Source organism: Dromiciops gliroides, chromosome 4 (genome assembly GCF_019393635.1).
Source record: "Dromiciops gliroides isolate mDroGli1 chromosome 4, mDroGli1.pri, whole genome shotgun sequence".
NCBI classification, from domain to species: Eukaryota; Metazoa; Chordata; class Mammalia; order Microbiotheria; family Microbiotheriidae; genus Dromiciops; species Dromiciops gliroides.
In genome coordinates, this window is record NC_057864.1 from 423,254,521 (window position 1) to 423,270,606 (window position 16,086).

Here is a 16,086-nt window from a genome sequence, read left to right on the forward strand (position 1 = left end):
TCGGGTCTTCCTTATACACTGGAGGTCCCCCGTGGCCCCCAGCTAGCTAGCCTCCAAGCCTGATCTTTCTTGGAGGAGCAGTGTTGGGGGGATCTCCCATCCTAGCTAAGGCCCTGCATGCCTCTTCTCTCCCTGGGGCTCTCCGTCTCCCACCGACCCCGGGACAGTGTTCTGGCCCCTCCAGTGGTCTACCCAGAGCGTGCCAGCTGCAGCTCCCTGCAGCCCAGCCCAGCCCAGGCAGCCCAGCCCAGGGCAGCGCAGCCCCAGTTCAGCCTCCGCGCCGCGTAGCAGGGCTTTCAGCCCGGTAGTTCCGCATCTGCGCAGCGCGGCGGGCCCAGAGGCTGGGGAGAGGACGGGGAGGGGAGGCGGAGGATGTGCGCCGAGCCAATGGGCAAGCTCGGGGGAGTTGAAGCTGCCGGGGCGGCCGGCTGGGCTCACACACACGGACGGGATGGACGGCGAGAGCTGGGTACCGCAGCCTTTCTCCCCGGGGCCCCCGGGCGGAGCTGGCGGCGGCGGCGGGGCTGGCAGTGGCGGCGGGGAGAGCCCACGGGGCGGCGGCGGGGCTGCCGTCCTGCTGCAGCCCGAGGTGCTGGACCTAGATGAGGACGAGGATGACCTGGAGGTCTTCAGCAAGGTGAGGGCGGCGGCGGCGGCGCGTCCCGGGGAAACTTCCTAACTCCTCTTCTAGAGCTGGCACTGAGGTTGTCAGCGGGGCCTGCCCACTGTCTGCTCCTGCCAGGAGATTTGGGGGGAGGGGGGAGAGAACCGAAGGGGAGGGACTCCACGGGAAGGGGTGGGTGGAGGTCTCCCCAGCTTCTTTTTCTCCTTTTCCTCCTCCTTCTTTTCCTCCTTCTCTTTTCCTCCTCTGATTGTCTTACCCTGCAGCTCTCTGGAAGCCAGACTTAGGCTCCTTGCAAGCCTCCGAGCCTTTGTCCGGAGAGAAGTTTGCAGGCTGGAGCCAAGCAGCTGGGCTTTCAATTCTCAGCCTCCCCTTTCTCCGCACTTTGACCCCTTGTGCTCAGGAGCGTGTCTCGTTTTCAAAAGACAGCAAAGTTGTGTTGTCCGACTGGGGTCAAGAAAGGAAAGTTCAGTCCCGGCATCCTCGACTCTTTCCCTTTCTCCTACGCCTGGCCGGACCAGACCGTGTCCTGCCTGGGCAGGGTGGTTACCTTCAGGCTGACTCTGTCCTTGCCCCGCTGCCTTCCTTTTCCTTCTGCCCTGAGAATTCAGGGGAGAAGAAAGCCTGGGACTGAGAGGGTAGTCGCCTTGGGTTTCAGGTTGATTTAGATTTTTTTGTTCAGATACTGGGAATGGAAGTTCCAGCTTTACACATAAATGTCCATCTGGGAAAGGGCCCCCTACTCCGAGGCTGTCGCCCTGTCCCAACTACCACCAGCCTGGCAGGAATAGAAGGTGATTCTAGTAGAAATGAGATCCAAAGAACAACTTATGGAGAGGGAGATCCGATTGGAAACTGGTTTTCACATATTCATTAAAGAGCTAAGGCATGTCTCATGCGCCCTCAGGCAGTATGTCCTGCGGGATTATTGGGAGAACCTAGATCCTTGAAGGCAAGTCTGTTTTTCACTGATAGTTATTCCTTCTTTTAAACAAATACTTTTTTGGGGCGGGGGTGAATGAAACTCCAGCTTCTACGAAGTTTCTGTCTGGAGGCAGTGAGGTGAAATTAAAACAATGTATTAATTACTACTGCTTTTGCCGCAGTTAAATGCTACTTTGAGGTCCTGGGTAAGTGAACTCAATTTTAACCAGCCCTTTATAAGAAGGATTGTGAAGGGTAAGTGGACAAGCTGGTCCTTGGCCTGATTTTTGCGGCCTGAATTGTCCCAAAGAAGAAAGACATTGTAAACTTTTTGACGGCAAGAACTGCCCCATATCCCACATCTTTTTGTTCCTAAGGCCTCGATAGTCTTGCTCATAATAGCCAATTTCCTAATGTTAAATGAAAGGAAAATGAAACATCCAATACTATATTTTTGTTCTTCCTGTCACATGCCCTTAGGATCATTAGGTTCTTTAAATAGAATGTCACAATATGATCGTACTTTACCTTTCCATTAACACTAATCTCTAAAGGGGGGGGGGGGGGAATCAGAATTTCTTTAGATTTAAATGTGGAAAGTAATACAGCAAGCCTCTCAGGTCTCTGATCTCTTGAGGACAATTTAGCTGAATAAGTTGTTGAATAAATTAGTCAGCTCTAAAACCATATACACACCATGTTCGAATTATACAACCAGTTGGTTGGCCTCTGTTTCCCTTCATATTGCCACTCAGTATTATACACTATATAAAACTGTACTGGGTTGACATGGAGCATTTGTCAAGGCTCAAGATCTAGTAATGTTGGATAAAGTCTGACAGGCATGGATTAACAGTTTGCAGACTTTTATGTTATCCCTCTGTTTATATTTCAGTGGATATACAAATATTGAGCATACCGCAGTGTGACCAAATCTCTGTAGATCTAAAGAAATACGAGACAGTTCTTGCTTTCAAAGGTCTTAAAAATCTATGTTGGAAAATAGTTTTCTTATTTCATATATATATGTGTGTGTGTGTATGTGTGTGTATAATACATGCATGTGTGTATGTACATTTGTATACACATATACACTTACACAAATATATGAACTAAAAATTCTACTGTTTGATTTTCAAAAGAAAGTGAAATCACTTTGATAGCAAGGCTGGAGATGGGACTTGATCTGAGAAATATGAGTGAGGGAGAGAACAATATTAGTAGAGGAGAAGTCCTTCAGATTTCCTAGTTGAAGGACAATATTTTAGAAAACTTTTAAATGGTTGGTTTGATTGATTGGTGTCAGTACCAAACAAATCACGCTATAGAATAGCTCTGATGATGTCTTTTCACTTCTTGAGAGCCTTCAATGAAATTGTAGAGGTTTTCCAATCAACTACTTACTCCTTAGCCTGGCATTCAAAGCTTTCTAAATCTAACAATATCTCCTTGTGTTAAATTTCATATGTGTTAATGTCCTATCCATATTTCAAAGTTCAGCTCAAATATCAACCCCTTCAGACGTTTTCTTTGATGCCTTCTGGTAGCCAGAAAAGGCCTCTCCCTCCTTTCAATTCTCAAAGCATGTGCACACACAGGCACACACATGTATACACATATACATACTCAAATACACATACACACACATATATTATATATATGTCTATATATATACCTTACAGTAGACTATAAGCTCTTTGAGATCAGCAAATGTTTCATTTATTTGTTTGTTTATCTTTTTATTTAAATATTTATTTTGGGTATCTCCTGTACTTAGCCAAGTGTCATGCATATCTTTAATATTCATTTGAGGTAGCTAGGTGGTACAGTGGATAAAGCACTGTCCCTGGATTCAGGAGGACCTGAGTTCAAATCCAACCTCAGACACTTGACACATACTAGCTGTGTGACCCTGGGCAAGTCACTTAACCTCAATTGCCTCACCAATAAATAAAGAAATATATATATATATATATATATATATATATATATATATATTCATTCATTCACATTTAATTGGTTATCTTCTCTCTTACCAAATTGTAAACTCCTCAAGGGCTAAGATCATGCTTACTTTTATCTTTATAATTCTCCTAGCACAATACTTTGAACAAAAAAAAAAAGCTTAATAAGTTGTTGAATAAATTAATCAGCTCTAAAATACTAAGATGTCGCTTTTTACATGCTATCTTGCTTATATTACCAGAACCAGTCACATTTCATGGTCAAGGAGATCCCTGATAAAAAGATCTAAGGCTAGAGTGTATCTTATGCAAACAAGAAAGAACTTTTGGCAGGACATTCACTAAGTTAACCAAGAGACTTAAACTCAAAATTGAGCGAAAGATAAATACCCACAATAAAATTGGATACTATGGGAGAAACAGAAGAGACATAAGAAAAAAACAATGGTGTAACAGGTTCCTAGTAATTCCCAGGGAGAAAAAAAAGCAAACAAAACTGAAAGTGAGCCAGGAGACTTTTTAAAAGCCTCGCTTGGCTATTGTCCATTTTACATTTTACAAATATTTTATTTGATATATTAAAACAAACAAAGGGAAAAAGAAGTGTTAGTAGAAGGAGGTACATGCAACTGTAATGCAAGGAGATAGATACAATCTAAGGGATATTATAGAATGGCTACTCATGATTGGAATTTGGCAATGGAAGATAGATGAATAATTTAGTCAAGAAAAAGGGGACTATTTAAAGGTTGTTGTTTGTCTTCCTTCTTCAAGAGGACCGTGACATCCCAGTGATGCCATGACTTGCACTCAATTGACTGTGCAAGGTTGCCAACCTCACTTTCTCCTCCAGAGCCATCTGGGTCTACTGGCAAGATAGGCACTAGTACATCTGGAGATGGTCCTGGATAGTGGACTTCAGGGCTAGTGCTCTATCCATTGTGCCACTTAGCTGCCCCTATTTAAAAGTAGTCGGGAAGGTATAGCTTTTTATGAAACTATACAAGAAATTTGCAAGTGTCTGCATCTTTCTTAGAAGCTTGAAATAAAATTAAAAAGAGAATGAAATTGAAGTGATATTATCCCTGCAAGGCTACCTGCTGGATTGAAGATATGGTTGGTACTTTTCTTGATTCATTCAGGAAACTTTTATTAATCACCTATGTATTACACATTGTGCTACCTGCTAGAGAGGAAAAAATCCGTTCACTTCTGCCCTCAAATAATTTATAAACTAGAGTAATCACCCCAAATTTTAAACCAGGGATTCTTTTTTTTTTTTGAGGGTCAATGAGGGTTAAGGGACTTGCCCAGGGTTACACAGCTAGTGTCAAGTGTCTGAGACCGGATTTGAACTCAGGTCCTCCTGGAATCCAGGGCCAGTGCTTTATCCGCTGTGCCACCTAGCTGGCCCCTAAACCAGGGATTCTTAATATTGAAACTGTCTTATTTGTTTCCTGATGATATTCTCCTGGAGAAGATTCATTGAATAATAGTCAGATCATGATAGGCACTGGTTTATGTGCTACTCTAGAGTAATTAAGACATAGTAGTTTGCTGTTGCTTTACAAATAGTCCATGTGATCCAGGAGTAGAGCAGTTCTTTAAAAAAAAAAAATTTGTGTGCATGTGCTAAATTTTAACCTTGGCAGTTACTAACTATGGTTCAGGGCACTATGACTCTTATGCAAAGTTGGACAGTAAAAAGAAATTAAATTATGTGTTTCAAGGGTTTTAACTCACTATTAACTAGTTTGCTAAATTAATCAGAATTCCCCATTCTCAAGGCATTGGTAGAGAGCCTATCCAGAACAAAAAGTCATTCCATAGAACCAGTGATTCAGAAAGTTAAAATTATGAGGCAGGTAGTATCTGTCACAGCCCAGTAGTCGACTCTTACCCAATCATAAACAAAATAAACCCTGAATTATTTTAAAGTATCATCAAGGACTATGGGTTCAAACCTTAGTTTTGCTACTTTTATAGGATACCTTTATCTCATTGTTCATTTGTTTAGAGTATGTTGACAAAAGGACATAAGCGTATAAGCGTGTGACAGCTGCAGAATAATTTATGAAAGAAATTTAAATGGAGAAGTAATCAATTACTTATAGCACTAATAAGTGCTTAAATCAAGCAGGATCTTGGATCTAATGTTTATTTGGTTGGGTACACACACAGAAAAGCTAGGAAGTGTATTTAAATATGAGGATCAAATGAGATATCTGTAAAACAGTTGGTACTATGTCTGGTACATAGTAGGGTACTTTTTTTTTCTGGTGAGGCATTGAGGGTTAAGTGACTTGCCCAGGGTCACACAGTTAGTACGTGTCAAGTGTATGTGGTCATATTTGAACTCGGGTCCTCCTGAATCCAAGGCTGGTGCTTTATCCACTGCACCACCTAGCTGCCCCACTAGGGCACTTTTTTGCAAACTTTCTTTGAAAAAAGTTGTTTTTCTCCAATCTTGTGTCACCTTTCCTATTTTTCATGATTTTCAGAGATCACTGACAATGACTCAGTAATCACATTTGCCATTCCTTTAAGTCCTTAAGTTTAGCCTGGTGTCTTGGATTCATTAAAGTTGTCTCTTGCTGTCGTTTTTCTTATCTTAGATCTCAAATCCTTGTTAGCCATTTATTTTTGGTCTCTCATTCCCAGTCCAAAGATGATTATGCTTGGCAGAAGAAAGACAAGTAAAATAGGAGTTAAGTTGTTTTGTTAGCTCTGAGTCTATAAAATAACTTAATCATAGAATCTCAGAGTTGGAAGAGACCTCAGAAGCCTTGTCATGCAACCTGTATCTGAACAAGAATACTTTCTACTGCATATGGTCATCTAGTTTGCTTGAAGGTGAGGGGGAAACTATTCTTTCTTGGGGTAGTTGTAGTTTTTATGAAGTTTTCTTCCTTGAAATTTATATCTGTCTCTTCAGCTTTTTATGGTATCTGAATTACTTAAGACAATCAACAGGTTTTTTTTTTTTTCCAATGAACAGTTTAAATATAGTTTCATTTGGTGACTTCAGCGCCTGCGTGTGTGTGTGTGTGTGTATCTATATATCTATATATATCTGCTTCTGTTGACATTGGGCTGATGTAGAACTTCCAAACTTGACCAAGTGAAACTAGATTGAATTATCTTTTCCAATTTTAGCTAGTTCAGCAGTCAGCTGGCTGCTGTATTTCATGTGGCTTATTGTCCACTTTTGTTGAGTTTTTAATTCTATGGCTATTAAGAATGGATATTAACAGAATGGAAACATGCAAAAATTGAAATTCCCATAGAGCACACATCAATTACTGCTAGAGATATTGCAGAAGCTGTTCGTTTGGGAAAGGTGTGTTTTAAGAATCATTACAGGCCACATGAAATAATCTGAGTTGCATTGAAGTGTAAAGGGAAGTTTAGACTAAAATGAAGACCAAATACAAAGAACTAACAAGCTTTTGCTTTGAAATAGCCTAATACTTGGAAAATAAGTAAGTCCTTCAGAGGGACCTGGCAAATAGAAACGTTGCCAGTGAGTCTTCAGGACTAGCATAATAAATAATTGAATGAATGAGTGAATGAATGAATGAATGAATGAACGAATGAACGAACCCCTGCTATCATTTGTTATGAAGAAAAAAAATGCTTTCCATAGGCAAAACAATACAAAACCCAGAATACTGAAAATTGGAGCAGAGAGAAGTCATTTTTGATGATGGCAAATTATGTAAAACAAGTAATTATAACAAATGATGAATACTGAACAATTCAAACTTTTAGGGATAAAATAATGTTATTATTATACTTTGTCCCAAGTTTTTGCATATTACCATATATTTGCCTCTCCTAACTTTTCTTTCTCAAGCCAGAGGAAGTCTGATCTTTCTTATACATTGCCCCTCTTTAGTTACTTGAGAATAGTGATCATCCCCCACCCATGCCACCCCAAGACTTCTTTTCTCTAATCTTAAATAGCACCAGTTCCCTAAACTGATGCTCATGACTTGACTTTGAGTTCCTTCATTATGCAGATTGTCATCCTTTTGAAATCCTAGGTTACTGATGTAGCAAAGGCTCTAGTCTCTTTCTTTCACTGCTCATTTGCACTGGCATGCTAGTTTGCCAGAGGGCAGCTGGCATGTTTTTTTCTGGTACTGTAGCTAATGAATCCCTACCAGGGTACTTGACATAATGATCATCACTTGATATCATTTTTTTGGGGGGAGGGGGGCAGGGCAGTGAGGGTTAAGTGACTTGCCCAGGGTCACATAGCTAGTAAGTATCAAATGTTTGAGGCTGAATTTGAACTCAGGTCCTCCTGAATCCAGGGCCGGTGCTTTATCCACTGCATCACCTAGCTGCTCCCTGATATCACTTTCTAGATAGACTTACTTAGCTATTAGAAAGGGGCATTTCCTAAGTGGATCCTCTCAACCCAGGAGCACCCTCTTCCAAAGGTACATACAGAGTCCAGGGAAAGTGGGTTCAAACTTGGAGCAGATGATATGATGAAGGAATAAACTCACAGCTCTGCAAATTGCTTTGCTAGAAATCCTTACTCTCTTTCACTGGGCCCTCTTGAAATTCCCCTCAGGCATGCTGTTGCTTTCTGGTGAGCTCCTGGAATCCTGAAACTGTCTTTCTTCATTGTGCCTTCTTTGCCTACAGCTCCCAACATAGCCAGTGCTAGAGCACTGATAAGAAATCCAAATCCCCTGACCTTTTGAGGGTCACATAATCATCTTCTGGTTTTCTCTAACCTCTTCCTCCTCCTCCTCCCCCTACCCACCCAAAGAGATTGCTAATTAGGGCTTGGTTGGACTGCTCTCTTTTCTTGGCCACCAGGCATTCAAATACTGCTTGGGTTCTGAACTAGCTTACTATTTTATGCAATGCCCACAGGATATGAGAGTTTCCTCAGCCAATCTCAGTATACTTTCTATGCAGCCTTCCTCTATTTCAGTCAATGCACTGAAGTCCTCTATTCCTTACCCACTTGATTAACCAGGTTACTATAACCTTGTCGAATGCCTTTAATGTATTGACTCAATAGAAATATCTAAATTGTTCACTTCTAGTATATACCTCTGGATGATTCAATCATCAAATATGGGCCTTCTGTAATTATTTAGTGAGGAGTATCAAAGACACCTCTTTTACTGTCATTCCTTCAATTTGGTGCCCAGAACTGAATAGAAAACTCTAGAGATGGTGAGTCCAAGGGCAAGAACAGTGGGACTATTGTACAATTCATCCTGGTGCAAGGATACCAGGCATCCTGAGGTGAAACTCGGGACTCAAACTTATGCAGAAATCATGTTTACACTTGGCTTGTTAGATTCTGGAAATGCACATTGGTTCAGTGGATAGAGTTCAAGACTCAATCAGGAATCATTCAACAAGCATCCATTAAATGCCTGTTATATGCTAGACACCATCTTAGGTATTGGCAATATAAAGAAAAAGAAATGAGAGTTTCTGTCTTCAAGGAACTTATATTTTAAAAGGGAAGGAACACTCATACTTGAACAGATATTATGTATACAGAAAGGTCTGCTGGAGCCAACTGGAACCCTTAAGACGTGGGTAAATGTATTCAGTGTGAGAGCATGCACACATAAGAATCAACAAACATAAATTGGGGCATGATTTATTGTTTTATTGATTGTCTGGACTTAAAGGGATGGAGAAAATGTTAATAATGTAGATTAAGCTTAAAAATGTGTCTTGTGAATAATTCCCCTCCCCCCACCTCCTGTGAGCTAGTTCTTAAACATTTACCATCAGAGACCAGAAAAGGTTTCATAAAGGAGGTGGCAGAAGTCTTGGTTTCAAATCCCATACCTTTTATGTTATAGTGTGGCTATGGGCAAGTCACTGAAACTTGTGAAGTTTCATTTTCTTCTTCTGTAAAACAGAGCTGTTAATCACCTATAAAACCTGAGACGGGCATTTCTGGATTATGAGGCACAAATGAATTAATATGTCTAAAGTACTTTACCAAATTTAAAGAACTATATAAATGTCAATTTCTAATACTGCTGTTATTATTACTCCTGGTTGTCTATTTTAGGTACTTAATGAGTTAAGTGGACTTTTGTGGGCTGACCTAGAAACCTAATCACCACATATAATAGTGTTTTTATAAGAAAATGCATTATCAGCTCCAAAGAGACTTAGTAATGAACTTTTGGAACAATACCCATATCGTTCATGAGTTGGATAGTCTGGATAGCTGAAATTAAAGTGTATTTTCTAATAAGGAAAAGCAGGTATCCCAATGACAAGAATGGCCTTATTTACCCTTAGGGTTTCTAAACAACTTCTCTTTTTCGGGTCTTTAGCAGAGACATAGCAACCAAGCCTGAGCTGAAAGTAGGGGGAGAGGAGAAGTGAACTGATTTCAAAAGGAGATAGTGGATTCTTTCCTCAAGCTGGTTTGCTTTTGTACTTGGCCTAATGCACAGCTGAAATGCCATCTCTTTAGTAAAACTTAGACATATCAAGAGTCCCTCCCTGCTTCCCTCGCCTAGTACCTCTTAGAAGGCAGAATTTTAATTTGTCTACTGAGTCATGGATTTACTTTAAATGAGTAATTACCCACACAGCCCAGGGAGAACCATGGCCTCATCCCCCAATTTCTGATCATTATTGAACCATTTTCGCATAAATTACGCTCCCTTACTGAGGTGATGTGAACTGCATATACACATAATCTTAGCTTTTGATAAATATTTATAAACCATTATCAATGAAAACATACACATGTTTATGCCTTGTGTCTGTTTCCAGGTGGCAGAGAAGTATGGTAGTAAGAAAACACTCAGCATTAAAATCCCTGGCAACTGTAATCAATTTCTCACTCTGTATTCAGACTTGCAACGTCCTTTATGGCAAATTTCTTCCCTGTGTGTGTGTGTGTGTGTGGTGGTTGTTGGTACAAAAACCATAAAAAGATGCATAACTAAAGAGGGTGTTTCTTTTAAATTAACCTATGGAATGACTGGATCTGTGATTTCTCTGAAAGATAAACCTCCTACTGATGCAAATCAGTATCTTTTTTGTCAATTATATTATTCAAAAATTGTTCAGGCCACTAAGTGGTTAGATGACTTGCCCAAGGCCACATGGTCAGTTTGTGTCAGAACCAGGCCTTGAGCTCAATTCCTCCTGGTTCTGAAGCTGATTCTATATACTAGGTTAGTCCACCTCTGTGGTGATTTATTTTCTTATTTATATTAAACTATTTTAATTCTTTGATTTTATGTTACAGTTTGTTCCCTGAACTCTTAAGTCTTGGTACCCCCACCACTGACCTTGCCATCCGAAGCATTGGACCTTTTTTGTGACAAAGAAAAACCAACTTTAAGCATATGCAAAATTCCACATCCATAGTCTCTCACTTTTGGAGTGAAAGATTCAATTTTTCATCTCTTTGCAGCCCATATTGAATAATTACAAATATACAGTGTTCTTTCCTTTTACATGACTATAGACATATATATTGTTTTTCTAGTTCTCATTACTTTACAGCATCAACTCATATGAATTCCTTATATTCATCATTTCTCACAAGGTCATCATCATATTCAGTACACATATAAACCATAATTTATTCATCCATTTCCTAATCCATAGGCACTTTGTTACAATTTCTGTGTTACCACAATGCTACCAATATTTTGACATATACTGAACCTAGCTCTTTTCTTTAACTTTATTGAGGTATATTTCCAGGAATGGGATCTTTGTTTCATAGTCTAAATAGTATAGTCCCCTTTCTTGTATCTCTCTGGCTATGCCCTATGCCTGGAATGCTTTCTCTATCTCCTCTGCTCTACCTATTGACCTATCTGATTTCCATTAAGTCCTATCTAAAGTACCACCTTCTACAGGAAGCCTTCCCCAATCCCTCTTAATTTTAGTACCTTCCCTCTTTAAGTTTTTTCCTATGTATCTCGTATATAGATTGCCATATATATTTATATATGTGTGTGTGTATATCTGGTTGTCTGACCCATTAAACTGTAAGCTCCTTGAGAGCAGGAACTGTCTTTACCTCTTTTTTCATCCCCAATGCTTTACACAGTGCCTGGCACAAAATAGGCATTTAATAAATGTTTACTGATTGTTTGGTAATTCCAAATTGTTTCCCAGAGTAGTCGGACAAATGTACAGTTCCACCAACATTGTATTAGTGTGTCTATTTTCTCTCTAGTCCCTTCAATGTTGAATACTACTGATTTACTTTTTCATTATGTTTCCCAGAAAAGAGTATCAAGAACAGTTTTGCCAAATTAGTTGTCCATTCTTTTATCTCCATCTCAGAACCATCTTATGTATTAAAAGTTTATCTGCAAATCACTTGGTTTGGTACTCAGAGTACCCTTTGCTGTAGAGACTGTTAAAAATTGTCATTAGGTTCCCAGACTAGCCAATAAAAAAAAACATACTACCTTTGAAATATTATGTGTTTGCTGTAAAAAGCAGCAGAGGATTCTCACTGTTTCAGCACAGCTATACTACTTATAGGGGGAGAAAACTTCAATAGAATACAAATAGCTTTTTATCATATCTTGAATGTTGGCATTTGAGGAAAGCAAGTTTTAAGTGGAGGATGAAGTAGAGATAAAAGTTTTATAGAGATTTGGAAAGTGATTTTCCAGGGCTTGGTTGTTGTACAAGTATTTTATCTCTCATTTACATATATTGTTTTTTTTCCTTTTTCTTGCTTTTCTTCTTTTTTTTTTTTCATAAGGGTTTATCACCCACTACCACTTGTGTTAAATTTATCAACTGAGATTAGAAGTCATTCTTTAATCCCACAGTTGGAATGAAGAGGGGAGAGATTTTTATCCTATGCTACTTGGACAATAGAAAAAAAAAGAGAGTAAGTTTACATTTCTGAATGCGTGGAAGGTCATTGGCTGAAGTTGTATTTATTTACTTGAACAGTGTGCAGGAAGAAACAGAAGAAAAGCAGGGATGGGGAGGGAAAGTACCTCTCACTGGCCACTAGGTGGAGATCAATTTATGCCTGCTTGGTTATTGTATTAAGGTGGATGAGGGACCAGGCTGCCTCTTTGGAGGTAGAGGGGGAAACAGGGTTCAATTGGGGATTAATACGGATGGGATGTTTGCAGACTGGTTGTTTTTAACTTGAGGAGGAGCTATATGTTATTAAGCAAATAGGCCTTACTACATCAATCCATCAGTAATCATTTAATTAAGAACCTCTAGGTGAAAAAGGGGGGGGGGGCAGTTACATGGTACAGTGGATAAAGCACTGGTCATGGATTTAGGAGGACCTGAGTTCAAATCCGGCCTTAGACACTTGACACTTACTAGCTGTGTGACCCTGGGCAAGTCACTTAACCCCCATTGCCCCGCGCAAAAAAAAAAAAAAAAGAACCTTCAGGTGCCAAAAACTAAGTTAAAGGATAGGAATATAAAGAGAGAGAGGAAAAAGAGTCCCTGACCTCAAGGAGATCATGTTTTAAGAGGGGAGACAACATGTAAATGCAATACATGCAGAGAATGTGGAAGATGTCTTTAGAGATGAAAGCTCTAGAATTTGGGGGCACCAGGAAGAAGATGAAAGGGAACCTCTTGAAGAAGGTAAAAGGAGCCAGAGATTCTAAGAGGGGGAGAAGAGGAGGGGAAGTTTTCCAACCATGGGGGAACAGCTAATACAAAGACACAGAGATGGGGCATAGAGTATCTTGTGTGAGGAGCAAAAAGTAAGAGTGACTGAATTGTAAAGTGGATGTAGCAGAAAAAACATATTACTAGGAAGGTAGGAAGGGGCCAATTGGTGAAGATCTTTAAATGCCAAAAAAACACCTTCATATCTGGTCTTGGAGGTAATAGGGAAGTACTGGAGTTTAATGAGTAGGGGGAAGACTTGGTTAGATTTATGTTTTAGGAAAATCACTTTGGCAACTATCTGGAAGATGGATTGGAGCACGGAGAAGCCTGAAGTAGAGAAATCCATTAGAAGGATATTGCAATAGTGCAGGTGATGAGGGCCTGAACTAGCGGAGGTTAGTGAAGAGAAAGGTGTATATTCCAAAGATGTCAGAAACATAGAAACAAGATTTGGCAGCTTTTTAGAGAATAAGATATTGAGGATAGGCCTGTGTTACTGAGAGGATAATGGTACCCTTGATAGTAATAAGAATAGCTATCTAGGTGGTACAGTGGATAGAGCTTTGGGCCTGGAGGTGGGAAGACCTGAGTTCAAATTCAGCCTCTGACATCTAGCTGTGTGACCTTGGGTAAGTCACTTAAGCTCTGTTGGCTTCAATTTCCTCAGCTATAAAATGGGGATAATAACTGTATAAGATTGTTGTGGAGATCAGACGAGATATTTATAAAGCACTTAGCACAGTGCCTGGCACATGGTAGGCACTATATAAATTCTAGTTATTTTTCTTATTAATTCTTATTACTATTACTAGTACTATAGGAGATCTTGGAGGGAAAGTACATTAGGCTTTTTTTAGACCTGTTAAGTCTAAGATGCATTGTCCATGATAACGGCAGTTTGAAATGCCCAGTATACCATTTCTGATATTGGATTGGGGTTTAGGAGGGAGATCAGTGATGGATCTAAAGATCAGGGGGTCATGTGCATAGAAATAATTGAATCAATGGGAATTGATGAGAGAGAGAGAGCATAAATAAGATCCAACAAAAGCAATGAAGCATGAGGAGGTAGTGTCATGAAAGCCCAGAGAGGAGAAAGTGATCGACAATATTAAATGCTCAAATAGGTCAAGAAGGATGAAGACTGAGAAAAGCCTATTAGGTTTGGCAATTAAAAGATGACTGATAACTTTGGAGATAACAGTTTCATTTGAACGATGAAACTGGAAGCCAAATGTAGAGAGTTTAAGAATGAGTGAAAGGAGAGGAAATGGAGACAGGGAATATCAATGGCTACGTGTTTTAAAATGTTATTTTCTTCCCTTGGAGACCTTATAATGTATGTCATGATAATGTAGCAAATATTTCTGTATAATTTCTAAATCAGTTCAGTTTGTTCCTAGTCAAGTTAGTCAAGGAAGGCTTCCTAGACGATATGAACGTCAAGGGTGGCTAAAAATGTCTTATAGGTTGTGCTAAGCTAAACACATACAGAAAGATTTTAGAGTGGTTCTGCAACTACCAAATCACTCATAAAATGTCATGATATATATTTTTTAGAAATATACTTCATAGGATCACAGATTTAGAACTGAGAAAGGTTTGAAGTCTTTGATGAATCCATCTCTCTTATTTTACTGAGGCAGAGAGAGGTAGGTGACTTAGCTAGGGCTACACATGGGATTTGTATCCAGATCTTTCTTGACTATGTGCATTGCTTTATCCACTTAAACCACATTGCCTCTCAAAGGGAGATACAATCGTCTTTGGTTAGAAAAATAACTCTTTCATGTTGATATCCGCTGGAGCTCTCGTTAGACGTAGACATTTTTCTTCCACCTTGCTGGGATGTTGGGTTTTGGGAGTTTAGATGTTGGAGCAACTCACACTTGTAGCCTGAATAGCATAATGGCATTCCTGATGCAACCACATACATTAGGCTCTGGTCCTTCTCATTTGGAGTGGAGGCTACTGACAGCATGGTTGGGCTTATTTACAGGGATGACTAAAATGATTTCCATAGCATATGAATTTCAAGACTATACTTTATTTTCTAATACAAAATGACTAATATGGTAATGTTTTACATAATTGCACATGTATAATCTATATCTGATTGCTTACCACCTCAGGAAGGGGGAGAAAGACAGGAAGGGAAGGAGGGATAAAATTTGAAAGTCAAAACTTTAAATAAAAATGTTTATTATTTTTTTTAAAAGACTGTACTTTGGTTTGTGGTTACAGCCTCAATTTGTAGAACTTGCTCCTATTTGTAGCTATTTTTCTTTAACCTCACAATCTACCATATTGTCTATTCCCTAAAAGCTTCATTCCATTTGTAATTACTGTGTATTGGGTTGTCCACCTGACCACAAGTATAACAAGCCCTCCATATTGCTGCTTCAGTGAGACTGGTAACATTATCTTTTGCTTACCCTAGTTGTTCTCAACACGTTTTATAGCAAAGTAATGGGCCATTTAGCTGTTTTTCACCTTCCACACCTGTTACCTATGCATACATGATGATGTTGTGGGAAGTATGGCTCCTGCTCTGGCTGACAGATTCCATCACGTGTCATCGCTGTGTAACACTGAGGTAATATAGTGTAGTAGATCTATGTGTTCTGTACTGGGCATGTCTCAAGCCAGTCCCTTTGTAGTTTAGGTTTGATATTGGGATAAAATGAGACACTTCGACAGTCATTCAACAGTTAGTAAAAGGAGATTTACTAAGATGAGCCCAGAAAGGATGTTCACCAAAGACTGGCATTAAGGACACCAAGTTAGTTAATTCAGCTAAGCAAACCTCCTAAACCTGAGTTGCCCATTGTTTCCCACCAGCCAAATATCAGAGATGACTCCTGGAGCTCCTTGTGACTGTTTTGTACTCAGGCAATCAGCAAGTGATGTCAACAACCTGACCTTTAATTTCATGAA

The 16,086-nt window shown here is 39.7% G+C and overlaps 1 protein-coding gene across 2 annotated transcripts in view; it reads left to right on the forward strand.

Moving 5' to 3' along the window:
- Positions 1-424: 424 nt before the first annotated feature.
- SNX7 (sorting nexin 7) overlaps positions 425-16,086 on the forward strand; it is a 125,534-nt gene continuing 109,872 nt past the window's right edge. The window contains exon 1 of one of the 2 annotated variants that reach the window (XM_043964146.1): positions 425-637. In XM_043964146.1, coding sequence (XP_043820081.1) covers positions 452-637 — 186 coding nt within the window. In that variant the 5' untranslated portion in view covers positions 425-451. The remainder of the gene's footprint in view (positions 638-16,086) is intronic. The other variant, XM_043964145.1, reaches the window with a different exon arrangement.